The sequence below is a fragment of the Barbus barbus genome (genome assembly GCF_936440315.1).
Source record: "Barbus barbus genome assembly, chromosome: 39".
Classification (NCBI taxonomy): domain Eukaryota; kingdom Metazoa; phylum Chordata; class Actinopteri; order Cypriniformes; family Cyprinidae; genus Barbus; species Barbus barbus.
The window spans coordinates 27,416,034-27,433,084 of record NC_136717.1 but is presented as its reverse complement, the minus strand read 5'-3'; the positions used below and the strand labels follow the sequence as shown (position 1 = coordinate 27,433,084).

The 17,051-nt window shown below is 33.1% G+C and overlaps 2 protein-coding genes across 2 annotated transcripts in view; both read left to right on the top strand.

Moving 5' to 3' along the window:
- LOC306858629 (glutamate receptor ionotropic, kainate 2-like) overlaps window positions 1-841 on the top strand; it is a gene marked incomplete at both ends in the record, with an annotated part of 63,373 nt that extends 62,532 nt beyond the window's left edge. The window contains one exon of the mRNA XM_079399246.1: window positions 677-841. Coding sequence (XP_079255372.1) covers window positions 677-841 — 165 coding nt within the window. The remainder of the gene's footprint in view (window positions 1-676) is intronic.
- Window positions 842-4,440: 3,599 nt separating this feature from the next.
- On the top strand, window positions 4,441-16,164 carry LOC306858749 (alpha-N-acetylgalactosaminidase-like). Its single transcript, XM_079399441.1, has 9 exons — window positions 4,441-4,601; window positions 5,961-6,117; window positions 7,174-7,314; window positions 8,358-8,569; window positions 9,782-9,876; window positions 12,429-12,590; window positions 13,603-13,800; window positions 15,063-15,203; window positions 15,278-16,164. Exons 2-9 carry the CDS (start codon window positions 5,963-5,965, stop codon window positions 15,488-15,490), a joined length of 1,317 nt encoding a protein of 438 aa, XP_079255567.1. The 5' UTR covers window positions 4,441-4,601; window positions 5,961-5,962; the 3' UTR covers window positions 15,491-16,164.
- Window positions 16,165-17,051: the final 887 nt, after the last annotated feature.

The window sequence follows — 17,051 nt, the reverse complement described above, 5'->3', positions numbered from 1 at the left end:
CTATACAGACATATTTATAAACTACAAAAAATTACAAAATCACAATAAAATTACTAAAATTCAAATGAAATAATGAAAAGAGAAAATATAAAAAATAAAAACTAATTAAAAATTAAATTAAAATATGTAAAATATATAGACATATTTTAAAAATAAAAAAGACAAACATAATAAAATGACTAAAGCTTTAACTAAGATTTAAATGAAAAGGGAAAAAAAATAATAAAAAATATTAATCAAAACAAAAACATGAAATATTAAAATAAACAGAAACTAGATAGACATATTTAAAAACTACAAAAAATGACAAAAACAAACAATAAAATGACTAAAGCTTTAACTACAATTAAAATGAAAAAATAAAATATATATAAAAAATAAAACCTAATTCAAATTAGTAATAAATAGTATAATATTTCAATTATACTAAAATAACACTGGTCATTGGGTTTATTCAAGAAAGTCTAAAATTTAATTAATCGTTTATTGAAAATAAAATAATGAATATAGTTCATATAGAACAGCATTCGGATTTGGATTAAGATTATTAAAGAAGAATAAGTTTTGATTCTGGACAGGGCCTGGTTTTCAAGCAGACGATTGTATTTGTATAAATGAGTAAAGAGTAGGACTGAAAGGAAATGAACACGTGTCTGTGATGCTGTTCTGTGCGCAGCGCTCGTTCTGCAGCGCCATGATGGAGGAGCTCAGGCTGTCTCTGAAATGCCAGCGGCGGCGGAAACAGAAACCCCAGCCGCCCGCCATCGTCAAAACAGAGGAGGTGATTAACATGCACACCTTTAACGACAGGAGGCTCCCAGGGAAAGAGACCATGGCGTGACACCTCTCCTGTGACTCTCGTCCACGAAGATGTTTCCTGTGGAAATCTGGATTCGTGAGCGATTACAGAGCAGCACTCAATCACTTCTGCTCTCATTCACGTTGCTTTTCTCTGTTTTCTCTGTGAAAATAGGTCAATCTGTTTTCCTCATATGCCGCCTTTATTGCTGCCTTCAAGAGCATTGTGCATTCTCTCCATATCCTTCAATAAGGAGTCCTGAACTAAACCAGCCGCTCCACATGAATCATAACATTGCACGCAACTCTGATTTATAATTGGGAAAAAACTCTAGATTTAACTTTTTTTGATGAATGAGCTAGTCGTCCCATCACATCTTCTCCATACAATATAAAACTACTTCCATTTATTTATAATAAGCTGTGTCTTGGTTTACAATTTCTGAACATTCTGGGAATGTTAGTTTTGGCACGTTACTCACGGCAACCCGTCAAAATAAAAGTCTGGTTTAACTTGAAGAAATTGTGGCAGAAATATAGGCCTATTGCTGTTGTGCAGTAGAACGTGCAAATGTACTACTACTATAAAATTATTAAAACTTTAAAATAAGTTTTTAATCATTTTTAATACATTTTTTATGGAATAATCACACAATATTTATTCCATGTTTTAAATTAAATAGTTTGTTATTCCCCAAAACAGAAAGAGTTTAGCTTTCAAATGATTAAACGTTCAATTAAATTAATGTTTTATGCCTTCATTTGATAACCTGATAAATTAAATACACAACACAGAATTTCTGGGTGGGAAAAAAAACTTTCATGCAGCTATTGTAAAAATAAATGTTAATTAGCTTTTATGCATTCAAATCATTAGACATGCTTAAATTTGGTGACAATAAAACAGAACGTAAAAAAAAACGTTCGTAGGGCCCTAAAAGTGTCATTTCTTGTTAAAATTGCAGTTTCATGATTTTGATTATGTATGCTTTCTGACTAAAACTATTTAATTTAACCAATCATATTTAGTCCATAAATATTTAAATGGAAAAAAACATAAACAGAATCCAGATACTAACAGCTTTCGGTTCCCAGAATGTTTGTTTTTGATTATAAAACTAAAAATAACTTTTAGAGAATGTTACTCTGAACGTCCAAAAGTAAGATAAGCAATGTTTAAAAGTGATGAAATGATCCCTTATTGTTTGTACAACCAAGAAAAAACGTTTCGAACATTCAGAATAACGTTTTCATAACTTAACGGGAACGTTAGCCAAACGTTCTTAGAACATGTTTTTGTTAACTGGGATATAACCAATCGTGAACCTTATTTTTGTCATCGGAAAACCAGCTAAATCTCACGGCCAGTTCGTACGACCTCACTCGTATCATTTTGTACGATTTCTGTGACGGTTAAGTTTAGGGGCGGGGTTAGGTCAAATTTGCCACCTCGTAAAATACGTGTGATTTTTCATAAATCGCTTGAATTCGTACGAGTGAGGTCATATGAATTTGTCCAAATCAGCCACCTTGCCAAATATTATGAATTGCTGTGAGATCAGGTTGGCTAAATCTGGAAAGCTGTCGTTTGCATTAGCAGAAAACAAAATGATGCCAACAAATAAATTAATTATGATCAGCACAAACTTACAAAGTCAAGCCCGGAAAGTCAGAGCGCGAACAAATCATTCAATAATTATTCCAACATGACTTCTGACTTGAAGGCAGCAATATCACTGCAAAAATATGTTTCTTATTTATTTGTGTCTTGTTTTCTGGTATAAATATCTAAAAAAAAAAATCTAAGTAAAATGGCTTAAGATATTAATCCTTGTTTTCTGAAGAAAAAAATAATAATTTAGTTAGTTTTTACTTAAAACAAGCAAAAATATCTGCCAATGGGGCAAGAAAAATTATCTTGTTTAGTCTTTGAATTAAGAATATTTTTGCTTGTTTTAAGCAAAATCTAACTAAATCTTGATATTTTTTTTTAGAAAGCAAGACTTAATGTCTTACAGTAACTAAGTTATTTTACTGGTCAAGTAAATGCATCGTGATTCAAGAATTGTAAGAGATTTATACTAGAAAACAAGGCAGAAATACTAAGAAATAATTGTTTTCCGTGTGAAGTGCAATGAACTGATGTCCCGCTCCGTCCTGATCAACGACTCAAACCAAAGTTCTGTCGTTTAGATACACTTTAACTTTTCTAGAAACCTTTCTACTAGCATCCAGTCCGTCCGTCACAGGCAACTCCTTCAACAGATTTATAACAAGAGAAAAGGAAGCGCAGTTTTTGTACAGATGATTTTTGTAGTAAATCTTTCTATGGTGTGTCTGAAGCTAATGTAGGTGGAGCAGGCATTAGATGCTCCAGACACTGGTTTATGCACGTCTGTCCATCCAGCGTCTCCAGAAACATCTGTTCGTTCTGTTTCAGTGTGCTGATGTTTGTGTTTATCTGAAGCCCAGTCTCTGTGTAATACTGTACTGAGCAAACACTAGGATTTCTCCAGATCGGCTTCAGTCTACAGGGACCTTTGGAGAGAACCATGGAGAACCGTTCAAGCTCATCTTGTAATAAAGAAAGATGATACTGTATATAACGTGTGGTGTTTCATTTACGAGGGTTCTTCTGCGTTTATGGCAGACTGTCAATTATTTATTTATAAGTTATTCAAGTTCAGTCTGTTGCTTTGTCAATAAACTATTTTCTTTAGTATTTTTGTCTTGTTTTATAGTATAAATAATGCATCAAGATGCATTTATTTTGCAAGTAAAGTGGCTTAAGATATTAATTCTTGCTTTAAGTTTTTGCTTAAAACGAGCACAAATATCTGCCAGTGGAGCAAGAAAAATAATCTTATTTAGCCTTTGAATGAAGTTTATTTTTCTTATATCATTGGCAGACATTTTTGCTTGTTTTAACAAAATTGTGAATTTTTTTTTTTTTTAGAAAGCAAGACTTAATATCTTAATATCTTAACTCGTCCAGTAAATGCATCTTGATTCAAGACTGTTCAGATATTTATTCTAGAAAACAAGACAAAAATACTAGATATCACTTTATTTTGATAGTCACACAAATCAAGCACTGCAAATTAATAATTAAAAAACATAGTATACAGCTTCTTCATATGAACTCTTTTTAAATTGCATTTGAATGTGTTTGTAAAGCTGTTTTAGGCAGGTTTGGTTGCACTGACACAGGTTTGAGCAGCAGGCGACTCGAGTGAATCACTTCAAAAGATTCGAAGCTTTGAAAATTGGGTGGTGATGGCGCAGTGGATAAGACACATGCCTTTGGTGTGAGAGACCCGGGTTCGAATCCACTGTGAGACACCAATGTGTCCCTGAGCAAGACACTTAACCCCTAGTTGCTCCAGAGGCGTGCGACCTCTGACATATATAGCAATTGTAAGTCGCTTTGGATAAAAGCGTCAGCTAAATTAATAAATGTAAATGTAAATAAACAAATTAACCCATGTACTTCTAAACATCAAAATCAATCAAAGACGACACCACTAACTAAATAATTATATTGATGTTCATGGACCGCTTCGAAACTTTATGACTCTCTTGTCACGTGATGTATGCGGAACTTCTGCTCAACAAACGGCCGCGGTCAGCTGATGCTGCGTCACGTGACACGAATGTGGTCACATGACCAGATGTCAACCCCCCCCCCCCCCACCACCACACACACACACACACACACACACACACAGAGCTGTGTTAAGCAGCAGAACCGAGCCGCTCACATCTGATTCAGAAACCGAGGGAAGATCCAACATCCGGATCCGGTGAGTGACGCGCGATATAAACCACACACTCATTCACTCGAGCTTCTGCTAGTTTCATGCAATTCTATAAAATATCGAGTTGTATTCATTTATATCTCACTATATCACTTACACGCTGCACACAGATCCCTGCGGTGGACTCTACCCGGAAGTGTGTCTCACAGGAAGTCAAAGTCACTCATACTTATTTATTGCGCTGTTATATGCGTGTTATTAAACCTTAATATAAAAAGAGTGTTATTAAATATGATATTGAGTGTGTGTCCTGTGATCTGTGAGAATATCGCAGTTTCCTCGTGTGTGTGTGTGTACGTGAGTGTGTGTGTATGTATGTGAGAGAGTGTGTGTGTGTGTGTGTGTGAGTGTGTGTGTACGTGAGTGTGTGTGAGTGTGTATGTGAGAGAGAGTGTGTGTGTGTGTACGTGAGTGTGTGTGTGTGTGTGTGTATGTGAGAGAGTGTGTGTGTGTGTACGTGCGTGTGTGTGTGAGTCACGTGCGTCAGGTGACAGTCAGGTGTGTTCAGGTGTTTTTCTCACGAGCTTTATACAGATATTAAACTCACTGCTGAGCTCAAAGAAGCATTTATTAATGCAAAATATTAACACAAACAAACACAAACGCGGCAATCAATGCATTTTCTGTCAAAAAGGTAAAATACACTAAAATCTTGCTGCTTTTTCCTAATTTAGTTGTCCTTTTTTAGTTTCTTAATATTATTTTTGATGTACAAGATGAATGACATCAGTGTTTTGTTTTGTTTAATTTAAAAGTGTAATTTTTCATCATTTATTGAAAAGTTAAACAACTTAATAATATTAAAGGGGTCGTGACCTTGTGTTTTATTATTATTTTAATATGTTCCTTGAGGTTTAATTTTTGCACAAAAAACAAATATGTGGTAAAATAATATATTTTATATTATATATATATTTATTTAATATTTGATGTTTTAATGGTGCAACGACCTCTTATTTAAATGTATTCACCATTTCTCACATTATCACGCTTTATTCAGTAACACAATAAGCTTCATTAATAAACATGAACTATGAAGGAATACTTCTACAGCATTTATTAATGCGTTATTAAAATCACAAGTTGTGTTTGTTAACATTAGTTAATGCAGCTAACATGAACAAACTGACATTAAGATGAATAAATAGTGTAATAAACGAATTGTTTATATGTCACGGTTTAGTTTATTTTGCTCTCCTCTCTTATATAAATGAACTATAGTGTCCTGCACCCACTGGTATAAAATATCTGCGGTCTGAATGATTTTTGGTGTGACTGCAAGGCAAAGTTGATTTCTGGTGTCGTGACCTCTTTAGTGATGTGGATGATGGTACTGTGTTTCAGAAATGCAGCGCTCGGTGGTTATTTTTATTCTGGCGTTCTCAGCGGCCGCCTGGGCTCTGGATAATGGGCTGATGAGGACCCCACCGATGGGCTGGTTAGCCTGGGAGCGTTTCCGCTGCGACACCAACTGTCTGAACGACCCCGACAACTGCATCAGGTTCATCCATTAAAGATCATTTACAGTGTTTACATCCCCCTTTCAGAAAATCCCCCATCCCCCAAAACAAGAGGGATCATACAAAATGCATGTTATTGTTTATTTAGTACTGGCCTGAATAAGATATTTCACATAAAAGATGTTTACATATAGTCCACAAGAGAAAATAATAGATATAAATGACCCCGTTCAAAAGTTTACATCCCCTTTAATACTGTGCTGTTACCTGAACGATCCACAGCTGTGTTTGTGTTTAGTGATAGTTGTTCATGAGTCCCTTGTTTGTCCTGAACAGTTAAACTGTCTGCTGTTCTTCAGAAAAATCCTTCAGCTCCCACAAATTCTTTGGTTTTCCAGCATTGTTGTGTATTTGAACCCTTTCCAACATTGACTGTATGATTTAGAGATCCATCTTTCCACTCTGAGGACAACTGAGGGACTCATATACAGCTATTACAGGAGATTCAAACACTCACTGATGCTCCAGAAGGAAAAAACATGCATTAAGAGCCGGGCGTGAAAACTTTTGAACAGAATGGAGATGTGGACATTTTTCTTATTTTGCCTAAATATCGTATTTTTTCATTTCGTACTGCCCTTCAGAAGCTACAGAAGATACTTACATGTTTCCCAGAAGACAAAATAAGTTAAATTTACCCTGATCTTCAAATTCAAAAAGTTTTCACGCCCGACTCTTAATGCAACTTTTAATTAAAATATTTAGTTATTTTTTAGATAATTGTATTATGTGCTTCTATTACAATTATTTAGGTAATCTATTAAAATATTAATAGTTTATATTAATGAAACAATATTACTCTTTAGGAATAATTTATTTTAATTAATTTTATCATTTTAGTTTTTTATTTATTTCAGTTAGTTGCCAAAGCATTATTTCAAATTTTTATTTAAAGTTTGTCATCTAATATTTTATCTTATTTTATATTTCATATTGTATTTTAAATTTTATATTTAATTTATTTCAGCTTTATTTAATTTGTATTATTTGATGTGTAATGGTTTAATTTGAGTTATACTGCTGTGTTTTTGTCTCAGTGAGAAGCTGTTCATGGACATGGCCGACAGACTGTCGGAGGACGGCTGGAGAGAGCTGGGATACGTCTACATCAACATCGACGACTGCTGGTCCTCAATGCTGAGAGACAGTCAGGGCCGACTGCAGGCCGACCCAAAGAGGTGCTGACCCCTGACCCCTGACCCCTGAGTGTCTGAATGCGCTTCATCTAGGGCCCTATGATTTCTGCGATGCGGAAGACGCCGACAGAATGTCACAGAATTTGCCAAACTTTAAATTAATTAATCAAAAGTAGGTCATTACACTTAAATCAAATGGCGATATGGACTAGTATCTGTGAATATTAAGCTGCAGATTACTATATAAATATGAATCCTGCATTTCTGCGCGTCTCTGTTTGAATGAATGGTTTCGTTTATTAAACACAGACTGAAGCTTGCGGTGACTTCAGCGTCTGTCGTCTCACTAAATGAGGACATAAATACATGAACAACACCTCCAGAACAGCTCTGAGAGTCACTTCATGAGCATTTCATTTTAATAACACTAGCGTAATATCATATACACACAGACATGTAAAGGTATTGACGGCAACCCGTCAAAATAAAAGTTCGGTTTAACTTCAAGACTTTGTGACAAATATATTACTGTTGTTCAGTAGAATGTTCATAATACTTCTACTACTAAAATTATTAAAACATATTTTTGTTCCATGTTTTAATTAAAAAAACAATAAAGTTTGTTTAATTTTCAGTAATTAAAAGATAAATGAAAATAATGTTTTATGCTTTCATTTGATAACCAGAAAGCTGTAAAAATACACAACACAGAATTTCTCAGGGAAAATAAAACATTTCATAGAGTCCTAAACATGTAACTTTTCATAAATTGTATGTTTCATGGTTTTAATTAATTAGACATGTTTTTTGAATAATGATATTTAATTTAACCATTAAAAAGGAGTGAATAAAAATTAAAATGGAAAAAACGGAATTTGGGAAAAAATAAATAAAACGGAATTTGTGTGTGGGGGGGGGGGGGGGGTGGAATTTGAACAAATAAAACGGGATTTATTTTGGGGGGAGGGATAGAATTTGGTGGGGGGGAATGAATTTTTTTTTTTAATTTAAAAAAATTAAATGGAATTTGGGAAAAAATAAAGCATACTTGATAGGGCCCAATTGACCTGCTGTTTGACCTGCAGGTTCCCGCGGGGCATCGCTCATCTGGCGCAGTACGTTCACGACCGCGGCCTGAAGCTGGGCATCTACGGAGACATGGGCACTCACACCTGCGGCGGATATCCAGGAACCACGCTGGACAAGATCGAGACGGATGCACAGACCTTCGCTGACTGGGGCATCGACATGCTGAAGCTGGACGGATGCTACTCAAACGCATCCTACCAGGAGCAAGGTGACACGCTTTAACATCACTGAGACACAAACAAAACATAATACTGTATATACATACACAACATCAAATAAACCATGTCTCAGACTCGACAGTTTGCCAAATCATGTTTTATTAAATATGTACATATGAACTGAAATTGTTTTATGTACTAATATCATTATTATTCCTTTTCTCTGTAAAATTAAAATAAATGACAATTCCAAAAACAATAGTAATTAATATTAAAAATTAAAAAAACTAATTTAATACAGAATAAAACATATTTTATTCTGTATTATTTGCAATTTATATTTTTATTCTATATTTATATTTTTATATTCTATATTATGTTTTAATTCTTCCTGTTTTCGTTCAACGAAAGTAGATAATGACTCCAAAAACAACAAAAGGAACAGTATTTTTTTATATATATATATATATATATTTTAGATCATTTTATTCTAGATTTTTATTGTATATTTTCTTTTTAAACTACATTTATATTTTTTATTTAATTCTGTATTATAATGTTTTCCTAGTTTATGTTTAATGAAAGCAAGTGACAACTCCAAAAACAACATTAAAAGAACAATATATTTTTTTTTTTATATAAAAATTGTATTTATTCTATTTTATTCTAGATTTTCTATTTTATACTTTTATTTTGTTTTATATTTTTTTTTGTCCTGAACAATGAAAGTAAATGACAGCTCCAAACACAAGACTAAAGGAATTTCAATATTTATTTTTTGTTGTATTCTATAGTATTTCTATTTAAAAAAAAATCTGTATTTTCACTGAGCTCAAATAAAGTTTACAATAATAATGCGTTTTAAAAAAAGATTTTTATTAACAGTGAAATCTACAAATTGAATTAGTCTTTCCTTGCTGCGAGAGTTAAATACCAGATACAAGATATTAGCAAAATAGCAATAATAGGACATAGTGTAGGACTTTTAATTAATTATAAACAAGCCCAAAATACAGCAGGACTCTTATTTTGAAATGTCTATTTATGCTTTAGTACTTCCGGCTGCTCATTCAAACAGATGAGTGAGATCAAATATGCATCTTACAACTTATTGCAAAATAAAAATCACTGAATAAACATAACTGTCATCATCCATATTTAACATATTTAGCATTGACTGCAAACTGCCTTTTAATGATCACATTAGGTCACATCATAACTAAGACTTTTATTCATTATCTTCTGTGATTAATTAAATCCAGGCTACCCAATGATGTCAAAGGCCCTGAACGCTACGGGCCGTCCCATTGGCTACTCCTGCAGTTGGCCCGCCTACCAGGGTGGCCTCCCGCCGAAGGTGAGTAATAAGCAGACAGTGGAAGTGATGTAGAAATGATTCTGGATAAAGATCACGATTCTCCCAGGATTCTGAACTAATCATTGCTGCAGTCTATTTAAACGTTTAATCAATTTGAATGAATTATTAAACATTTTAATATAAATGTTTTTAAAATATATTTAATACACCAATTTTTTATATTAAAATTATGAAAGATTGGTTTGAATGAATGATTCAGTGACTCACTCATAAATGCTTCACTTGTTTCATTACTGGATGAATCAGCGTATTTGAACGAATCTCTTGAATTAATAATTCTATGACAATTTTTTAAGTCACTTGTCGCCACCTACTGGCGAAACAATGCAATCGACACAAACATTATTTGAAGCGCCAGTTACGTTCAAAAGGTGACTTGCTTATTTTGATTGCTACCATAGACATCAGTGTTTATATCTGAACTATAAACTTTCATCCCAGTATTTCTGTGATAATATGAATGACTTTAAACCCCGCTCACACCAAGAACGATAACTATAAAGATAACGATATTAGCGTACACGAGCGAATGATATTGTCTTTTATTCGAAGCACACGCACGTCTGCCGCTTTAAATTCTCCAGCTCATTATAGCAGGATTGATTCTAATTGGCTGTCAATGTTTTTATCGTTCATCAGCTGGGGAAAAACATCGTTCTGAAAGTGATTCCAGCGATATCGTTCCTCTGTGCCTTTATCGTTATAGCGGTGGTGTGGACTAGAGGGTGACACGAGAGTGCATTTTCAAACCTCATCTTTCAGATGAAAAGCCGTATTTGAGGTCGATGAATGATAGATGAGCGTTTGGATATTACCACGTAGACCAGCCGTTAACGATCTGTCCGTCGCGCACTGCGTCATTCACTTAACAAGCAAACAGGAGGAGAGACAGGGCAACTACAACTGAGTTCAGAATTAAAATATACAGTTTATAGTTTATTTATATAACAGGTATATTTGTGTATAAAGTTGGGTATCAGTACTATTCCCGGTCCCGCCCACTCCTGCTGATATTTTTTCCTGTCCCGTCCCAATCATGTGATTCGTAGCGATTGTGTTTCCCATCCCGCGGGATTCTCTAAAGCCTCTAGTGTGGACTCTGCTATTCTTTAATATTGACAACGATTTTTAGAACTATATCTTTATCGTTATGTTTATAGTTATTTTCCTTGGTGTGAACGGCCCTTAAGACAGAAATAATACTTTATAGCTGTTTCTTACCTCAACATGGTAACTGTCTGCTGTCTTTGAACACAGATTAGAATGTTCCGGTATGAGTTTTCAAAGATTAAATAGATGCAGATGAATCGTTGTCATTCAGAAATGAGATTGCGTGGATATTTGAATCGAGATTGCGATCTTTTAACGATTAAACTTGGAGCTCTAAAGTGATATAATGCAACATGCTAATTATGCTAGAAGCATCCTAGCAACATGCTAACTACATGTTTAATCATGTTAGAAAAACATGATTAGCAACATGCTAAATTCATGTTGATCATGCTAACATGCTAATAATGTTATCAGAATGCTAGCAATATGCTAATAATGCTAGTAAAATGTTAATCATGCTAGAAACACAATTAGCAACATGCTAACGACATGGGACTCATGTTAGCAAAATGCTAGTAACTTGCTAATCATGCAAGAAAATGCTAACAACATGCTAGTAACATACGAATCATGCTAGCAACATGTTAACTTCATGTTAATCATGCTATCAATAGGGTTGCAAAAAGTTGGAAAATTTTCAGTAAATCTGGGTTTTTTTGGAATCTTCCTGGGATTTTTGGAAAGTTTCCGGAAATGTTCCACCCCTTTCCAACCCTAGCTAGCAACATGTTAATTATGCATCCTAGCAACAATGCTAAAAACAAGCTAACTACATGTTAATCATGTTAGCAACATGCTAGTAACTTGTTAGAAACACGATTAGCAACATGATAACAACATGCTAATCATGTTAGCAACATGCTAGTAACTTGCTAATCATGCAAGAAAATGTTAGCAACATGTTAGTAACATGCTAATCATGTTAACAAAATGTTAGTAACCTAATCATGCTAGCAACATGTTAATTATTCTAGAAGCATCCTAGCAACATGCTAACAACAAGCTAAATAAATGCTAAATTCATGTTGAGCATGCTAATCATGCTATCAGAATGTTAGCAACATGCTAACTACATGCTAATAATGCTAGTAAAATGCTAATCATGTTAGCAAATTGCTAGTAACTTGCTAATCCTGCAAGAAATGCTAACAACATGCTATCAACATGCTAATCATGCTATCAACATGCTAATCATGCTAGCAGCATGTTAATTATTCTAGAAGCATCCTAGCAACATGCTAACTACATGCAAATCATGCTAACAACATGCTAATCATCTAATCAATCTATGTATCTAAATTTCCCAGCTTCAAGCTTCACAGCTGCTGTAAACGTTCAGGCTTTCTCAAGCCAACCTAAAGTTTGTGTTGACGAACTTTATGCAGTTGTAGATTAGCGCTGTGTTTGCTGTGTCTCAGGTGAACTACACGCTGCTGGGTCAGATCTGTAATCTGTGGAGGAACTATGGTGATATCCAGGACTCATGGGACAGTGTGCTGAACATCGTCGACTGGTTCTTTGATAATCAGGACATATTGCAGCCTGCGGCCGGACCGGGCCAGTGGAACGACCCCGACATGGTGAGCGCATTCAGGGGGGAATTTATTCTGTATTATTTGGAGTTTTTATATTTTATTTCATATTTATATTTGTTCTGTTTTCTGTACAATGAAAGTAAATGACAACTCCAAAAACAACATTAAATAAACATTATTATTTATTTTTTTTAAATATTTTACTCTATATTATTTGTATTTTATAGTTGTGTTGTATTAAATATTTTTATTTTATATTACATTTTTTCCCTCTATTTTTTTGTGCATTTAAAGTAAATGACAACTCCAAAAACAAAACAGTATTTCTTATTTTAATGTTTTGTTCTATAATATTGGGGGTTTTATTATATATAATTCTATATTTTTATTGAGCTCAAAATAAGTTTACGATAATAATATGTAGTTAAAAAGGCACTGGATTGTGTAGATAATAGTAAAATCTATATATTGAATGTGCTGAATAATATTATTTTATATGATTATTTTATAATTAATAAATATTTTTAACATTTTGTTTTATTTATACTATTTGTATTTTTATTTTATTGTATATTTATATTTTATTCTAGGATATTTATTCATGTTGACCATATTTTATTCTGTATTATTTGCATTTTATATTTTCATTTTTATTCATCATATTGTTCCCCCTATTTTTTTGTACAATGAAAATAACATTAAAGGTATTTAGTATTTAGTAAAGTATTGTTTTATATTTTATTCTATGTTATTTTATATTTATTCTATATCTTTACTGAGCTCAAAATAAGTTTACGATAATAATGTGTTTTTAAAAAGCCAATAAACTGATAACATTCAAATTGAATAATCTAATTTTATTTGATTATTTTTAGAATTTTTAAATATTTTTTAATTGTAATCTATTTAATTGTATATAATTATTATTATTTGCATTTTATGTTATATTTATCTTTTATTCTGTGATATTTATGATATATGAAAGTAAATGAGCCCAATGTGATTATTCAGTGGGACTCGCTAGACGTCTCATCTCAGTGTGTTCACTCATCCTCAGCTGATCATTGGAGACTTCGGCCTCAGCATGGACCAATCACGCGCTCAGATGGCGCTGTGGGCGATCATGGCAGCGCCTCTCTTCATGTCTAACGATCTGCGTACGATCAGCAGCGGCGCTCGCGCAATCCTGCAGAATAAAATCGCCATCGGCATCAATCAGGACCGGCTGGGCATCCAGGGCAAACGCCTGATCAAGGTGAGACGCCTTTAGCTTTTAGCAGTTTATACTGAGAAAATGGTATTATGAATATATTATATGGAAAAACCTGAGTTACAAATATTACATTTCTTTCTACTTATTTTATTACTCTGGTTTTAGAATCAGTCACTGTATTATTTATTGATTTATTGATTTATCAGTTTAATCAAATTGACATTTTGTTTAATCTAGTGCTGTCAAACGATTAATCTTTACATAATGTGTGTATACTGTATATATTTATTATGTAAATATAAATACAAACACATGCATGTATATATTTAAGAAAAATGTTATATATAAATATATTTAATATATAAACATAATATAAGAATATGAATGTATAAATGTATAAACGTAAATATTTTTAAAATATATACTGTATGTGTTTGTATTTATATATACAGACACAGTATATAATGTAAGCAAATGTTATTTTAGATGTGATTAATCGTTTGCCAGCACTAATTTAATCTCATCTTTATTTTATTTTCACAGATATATTTTCATGTGTATACTATGAAAAATTTGTTTTATTATAAGTACATGTGAAATATTATTCGGAATATCATAATTTCTAGTATGTTACATCATTAAATGTTTGTTTTTTTACTCGCTGTCAGGGTTAGGTAATGTATTTTTTAGGGATTTAAATATCTTTGTAATTATTGATTATTATTGATTATTTAATTGTGTTTTATTCTTTAGAGTATACTTTTATCTTATTTTCATTCATTTATTTTAACAGCTACATGTTTTCATGCATAACAACCTAATATTTACTTTGAAAAATAATTTTGTTATAAACGTGTGTAAAATATTATTTAAAAAATATTTAGTTTGTATTATTTCATATTATTGCATTTGTTTCTAATCACTATAGTAGCTGCTAGGGTTAGATATGTTGTTATTATTATTAGATTTTAATTATTGTGAAATTATTATTTTTTTAATTAATTTAATCTAATTTAGTTTAGTATTTTTGTTAATTTTATTTTTGCAGCAATTTGTTTTAATGAATAAAGTGCCAATTTATATTCTGAAAAAGTCATTTTATTATAAATATGTGTGGAATATTATTTGGAAAATACTATGGTGTTATGTTACACTATTACATTTATTAATAATATTAAATTTTTTAATCTTTTATTTTAATTTATTATTAATTATATTTGAGTAATTCTAGTTGAATCTTATTTTTAATTCTTTTTAAACACATGTTTTGCACTGGTTGACTGCTTCTGCTGTGTTTCTGTCAGGAGAAGAGCGGGATCGAGGTGTTCTGGCGGCCCCTGGCTAAAGGATCCAGCGCTCTGGTGTTCTTCAGCAGGAGATCTGATATGCCGTATCGATATAAAACCTCTCTGAAGCAGCTGAGCTACAAAACCGGCGTGTATGAGGTCAGCTTCATTAACACAGCAGCAGCAGCTCTGATCAATCTCAGATGATTAATGCACGTCTCTCTCTCTCTCAGGTGTATGACGTGTTTTCAGAGCAGCTCTTGCCTCAGATGAAGGACAGCACAGAGTTTGTGGTGTCCATCAATCCGTCCGGTGTGGTCATGTGGTACGTCAATCCTGTAGCCGAGTGGCGGAAGGAGGCGGAGCCTGGGCGCTTCAGCAAGAAGCTGATTGGCCCAAAGTCCCATCAGCATGCTAATGAGGTCGACGCCCCTCTGGTGCTTTGAGCTCCGCCCATCAGGAACGAACGACACACTCAGGGACATTTAGCCAATCGAACGTGCCTACAATCACTTGATCTGCTGTTTAAATGTTTTCTTGTGGGATTTTTTTAAAGGTCTGTTTCTACTGCATTGAATGTGTTTTTGCACTGACTTTCCTAAGATGCCTGTTAATAACATCTAATTTGTGCACATTCAAGTTTGAAGTCATTTTATATTTGTATAAATCAAGATGTTCAAATTATGATGCTTTTGTTGAGGTGTACTACTGTTTTTAAACTCAAATAAACACTTGATCTAAATTACAGAAGGATGTAAGAGCAAAAAAACTACTTTGTCAGTCGCTCGCCTTTATCGATTTTGGTCCTGAACTATCACAATAAATCACAATAAATGTTCATATTAATAAGGTCATTTACACTGTTCCAAATTACACCTAGAAATCTTTTTAAATGAGTTCGTCAACAGTTTCTGAACATACCTGATGACATCTATTCTCGTAAATTAGTTGCCTTTTTCATAACTTTGGCTGTAACTTTAATGCGATTAAATCAAATAAATTGTTGTAAAAGCCGCTGCTGTAGATGTGCTTCATGTTTCTGACCAACACACCTATATTTAAAGTCAAATAAAAAATAAATAAAATCTTTATTAAAATAAAGGACTTTATTCACCCCCGGAGATTTTCTCAATATTTAGATTTTTTTGCATCCTCAGAGTCCAGATTTTCTAACTTTTTAAATACAAATAGACACTACCGCCGAAATCAGCATCATCCGACCAATCAAATATATGGCTGTCTACGATTTTTCTCAATTATTACACTAAAACAGTGCAAACTCTGATGTATGATTCGCACAGCTATAACGTTCACATTGACACTCACCTTAACGTCGCTCACCTGCTTCAATCCTGATAACGCGCATGCGCGAGCTGCACGTGCTCAGGCCAGTCACGCGCTCTATTATTAATTCATCTGCTGTAATAATTTTAGCAATGCTGGATTTATTAGAGTTTTATCTAAAGATGTGATTTAAGTTTGATTTCTGTTTTTGTTCTGCTATATGTGTATTTTCAGTATACATGTGTTTCTCCTTGTTCGTCTGGAGCTATGTATTTTTGTTCTAAAATGATAAAATGACAGTAATCTAACAGATGCTTCAAGAGAACACACTGATAGAATTACAGCAAGAGACCAGTTGAAAAGTTAAGAATGCGTTTGAGTAAAATGTTAATATTTGTTTTATTCTATTCAGGTCTGATCATATTTTCTTCCAAATTTAAGCTAAAAAGACATTTCAAGCATTTTTTTCTTAAGAAAACGACAATTGGTCAAAATAACAAATTATTTAATTTGTTGTGATTGAAAATCAGGGTTATTCCATCAAATATTGATTTCTTAACTCTTCTGAAGTTAAAACATTGGTATTTGTGTCATTTAAAAATGAATATAAACATGTCTGAAAACATGGCATTTTTCTCTTAGTTTGACCAATTGTCAAAAAATGCTCTAAATGATGGCATTTAATTTAAAAATTGAAAGTATAATGTCATCAATAGTTTAAAG

Excerpts from the sequence above, each read along its gene's own strand:
- LOC306858749 (XM_079399441.1), top strand. The coding sequence starts at position 5,963 with ATGCAGCGCTCGGTGGTTATTTTTATTCTGGCGTTCTCAGCGGCCGCC. Across the intron at positions 6,118-7,173 it reads GACCCCGACAACTGCATCAG|TGAGAAGCTGTTCATGGACA; the intron begins GTTCATCCATTA and ends TTTTTGTCTCAG. Across the intron at positions 7,315-8,357 it reads CTGCAGGCCGACCCAAAGAG|GTTCCCGCGGGGCATCGCTC; the intron begins GTGCTGACCCCT and ends TTTGACCTGCAG.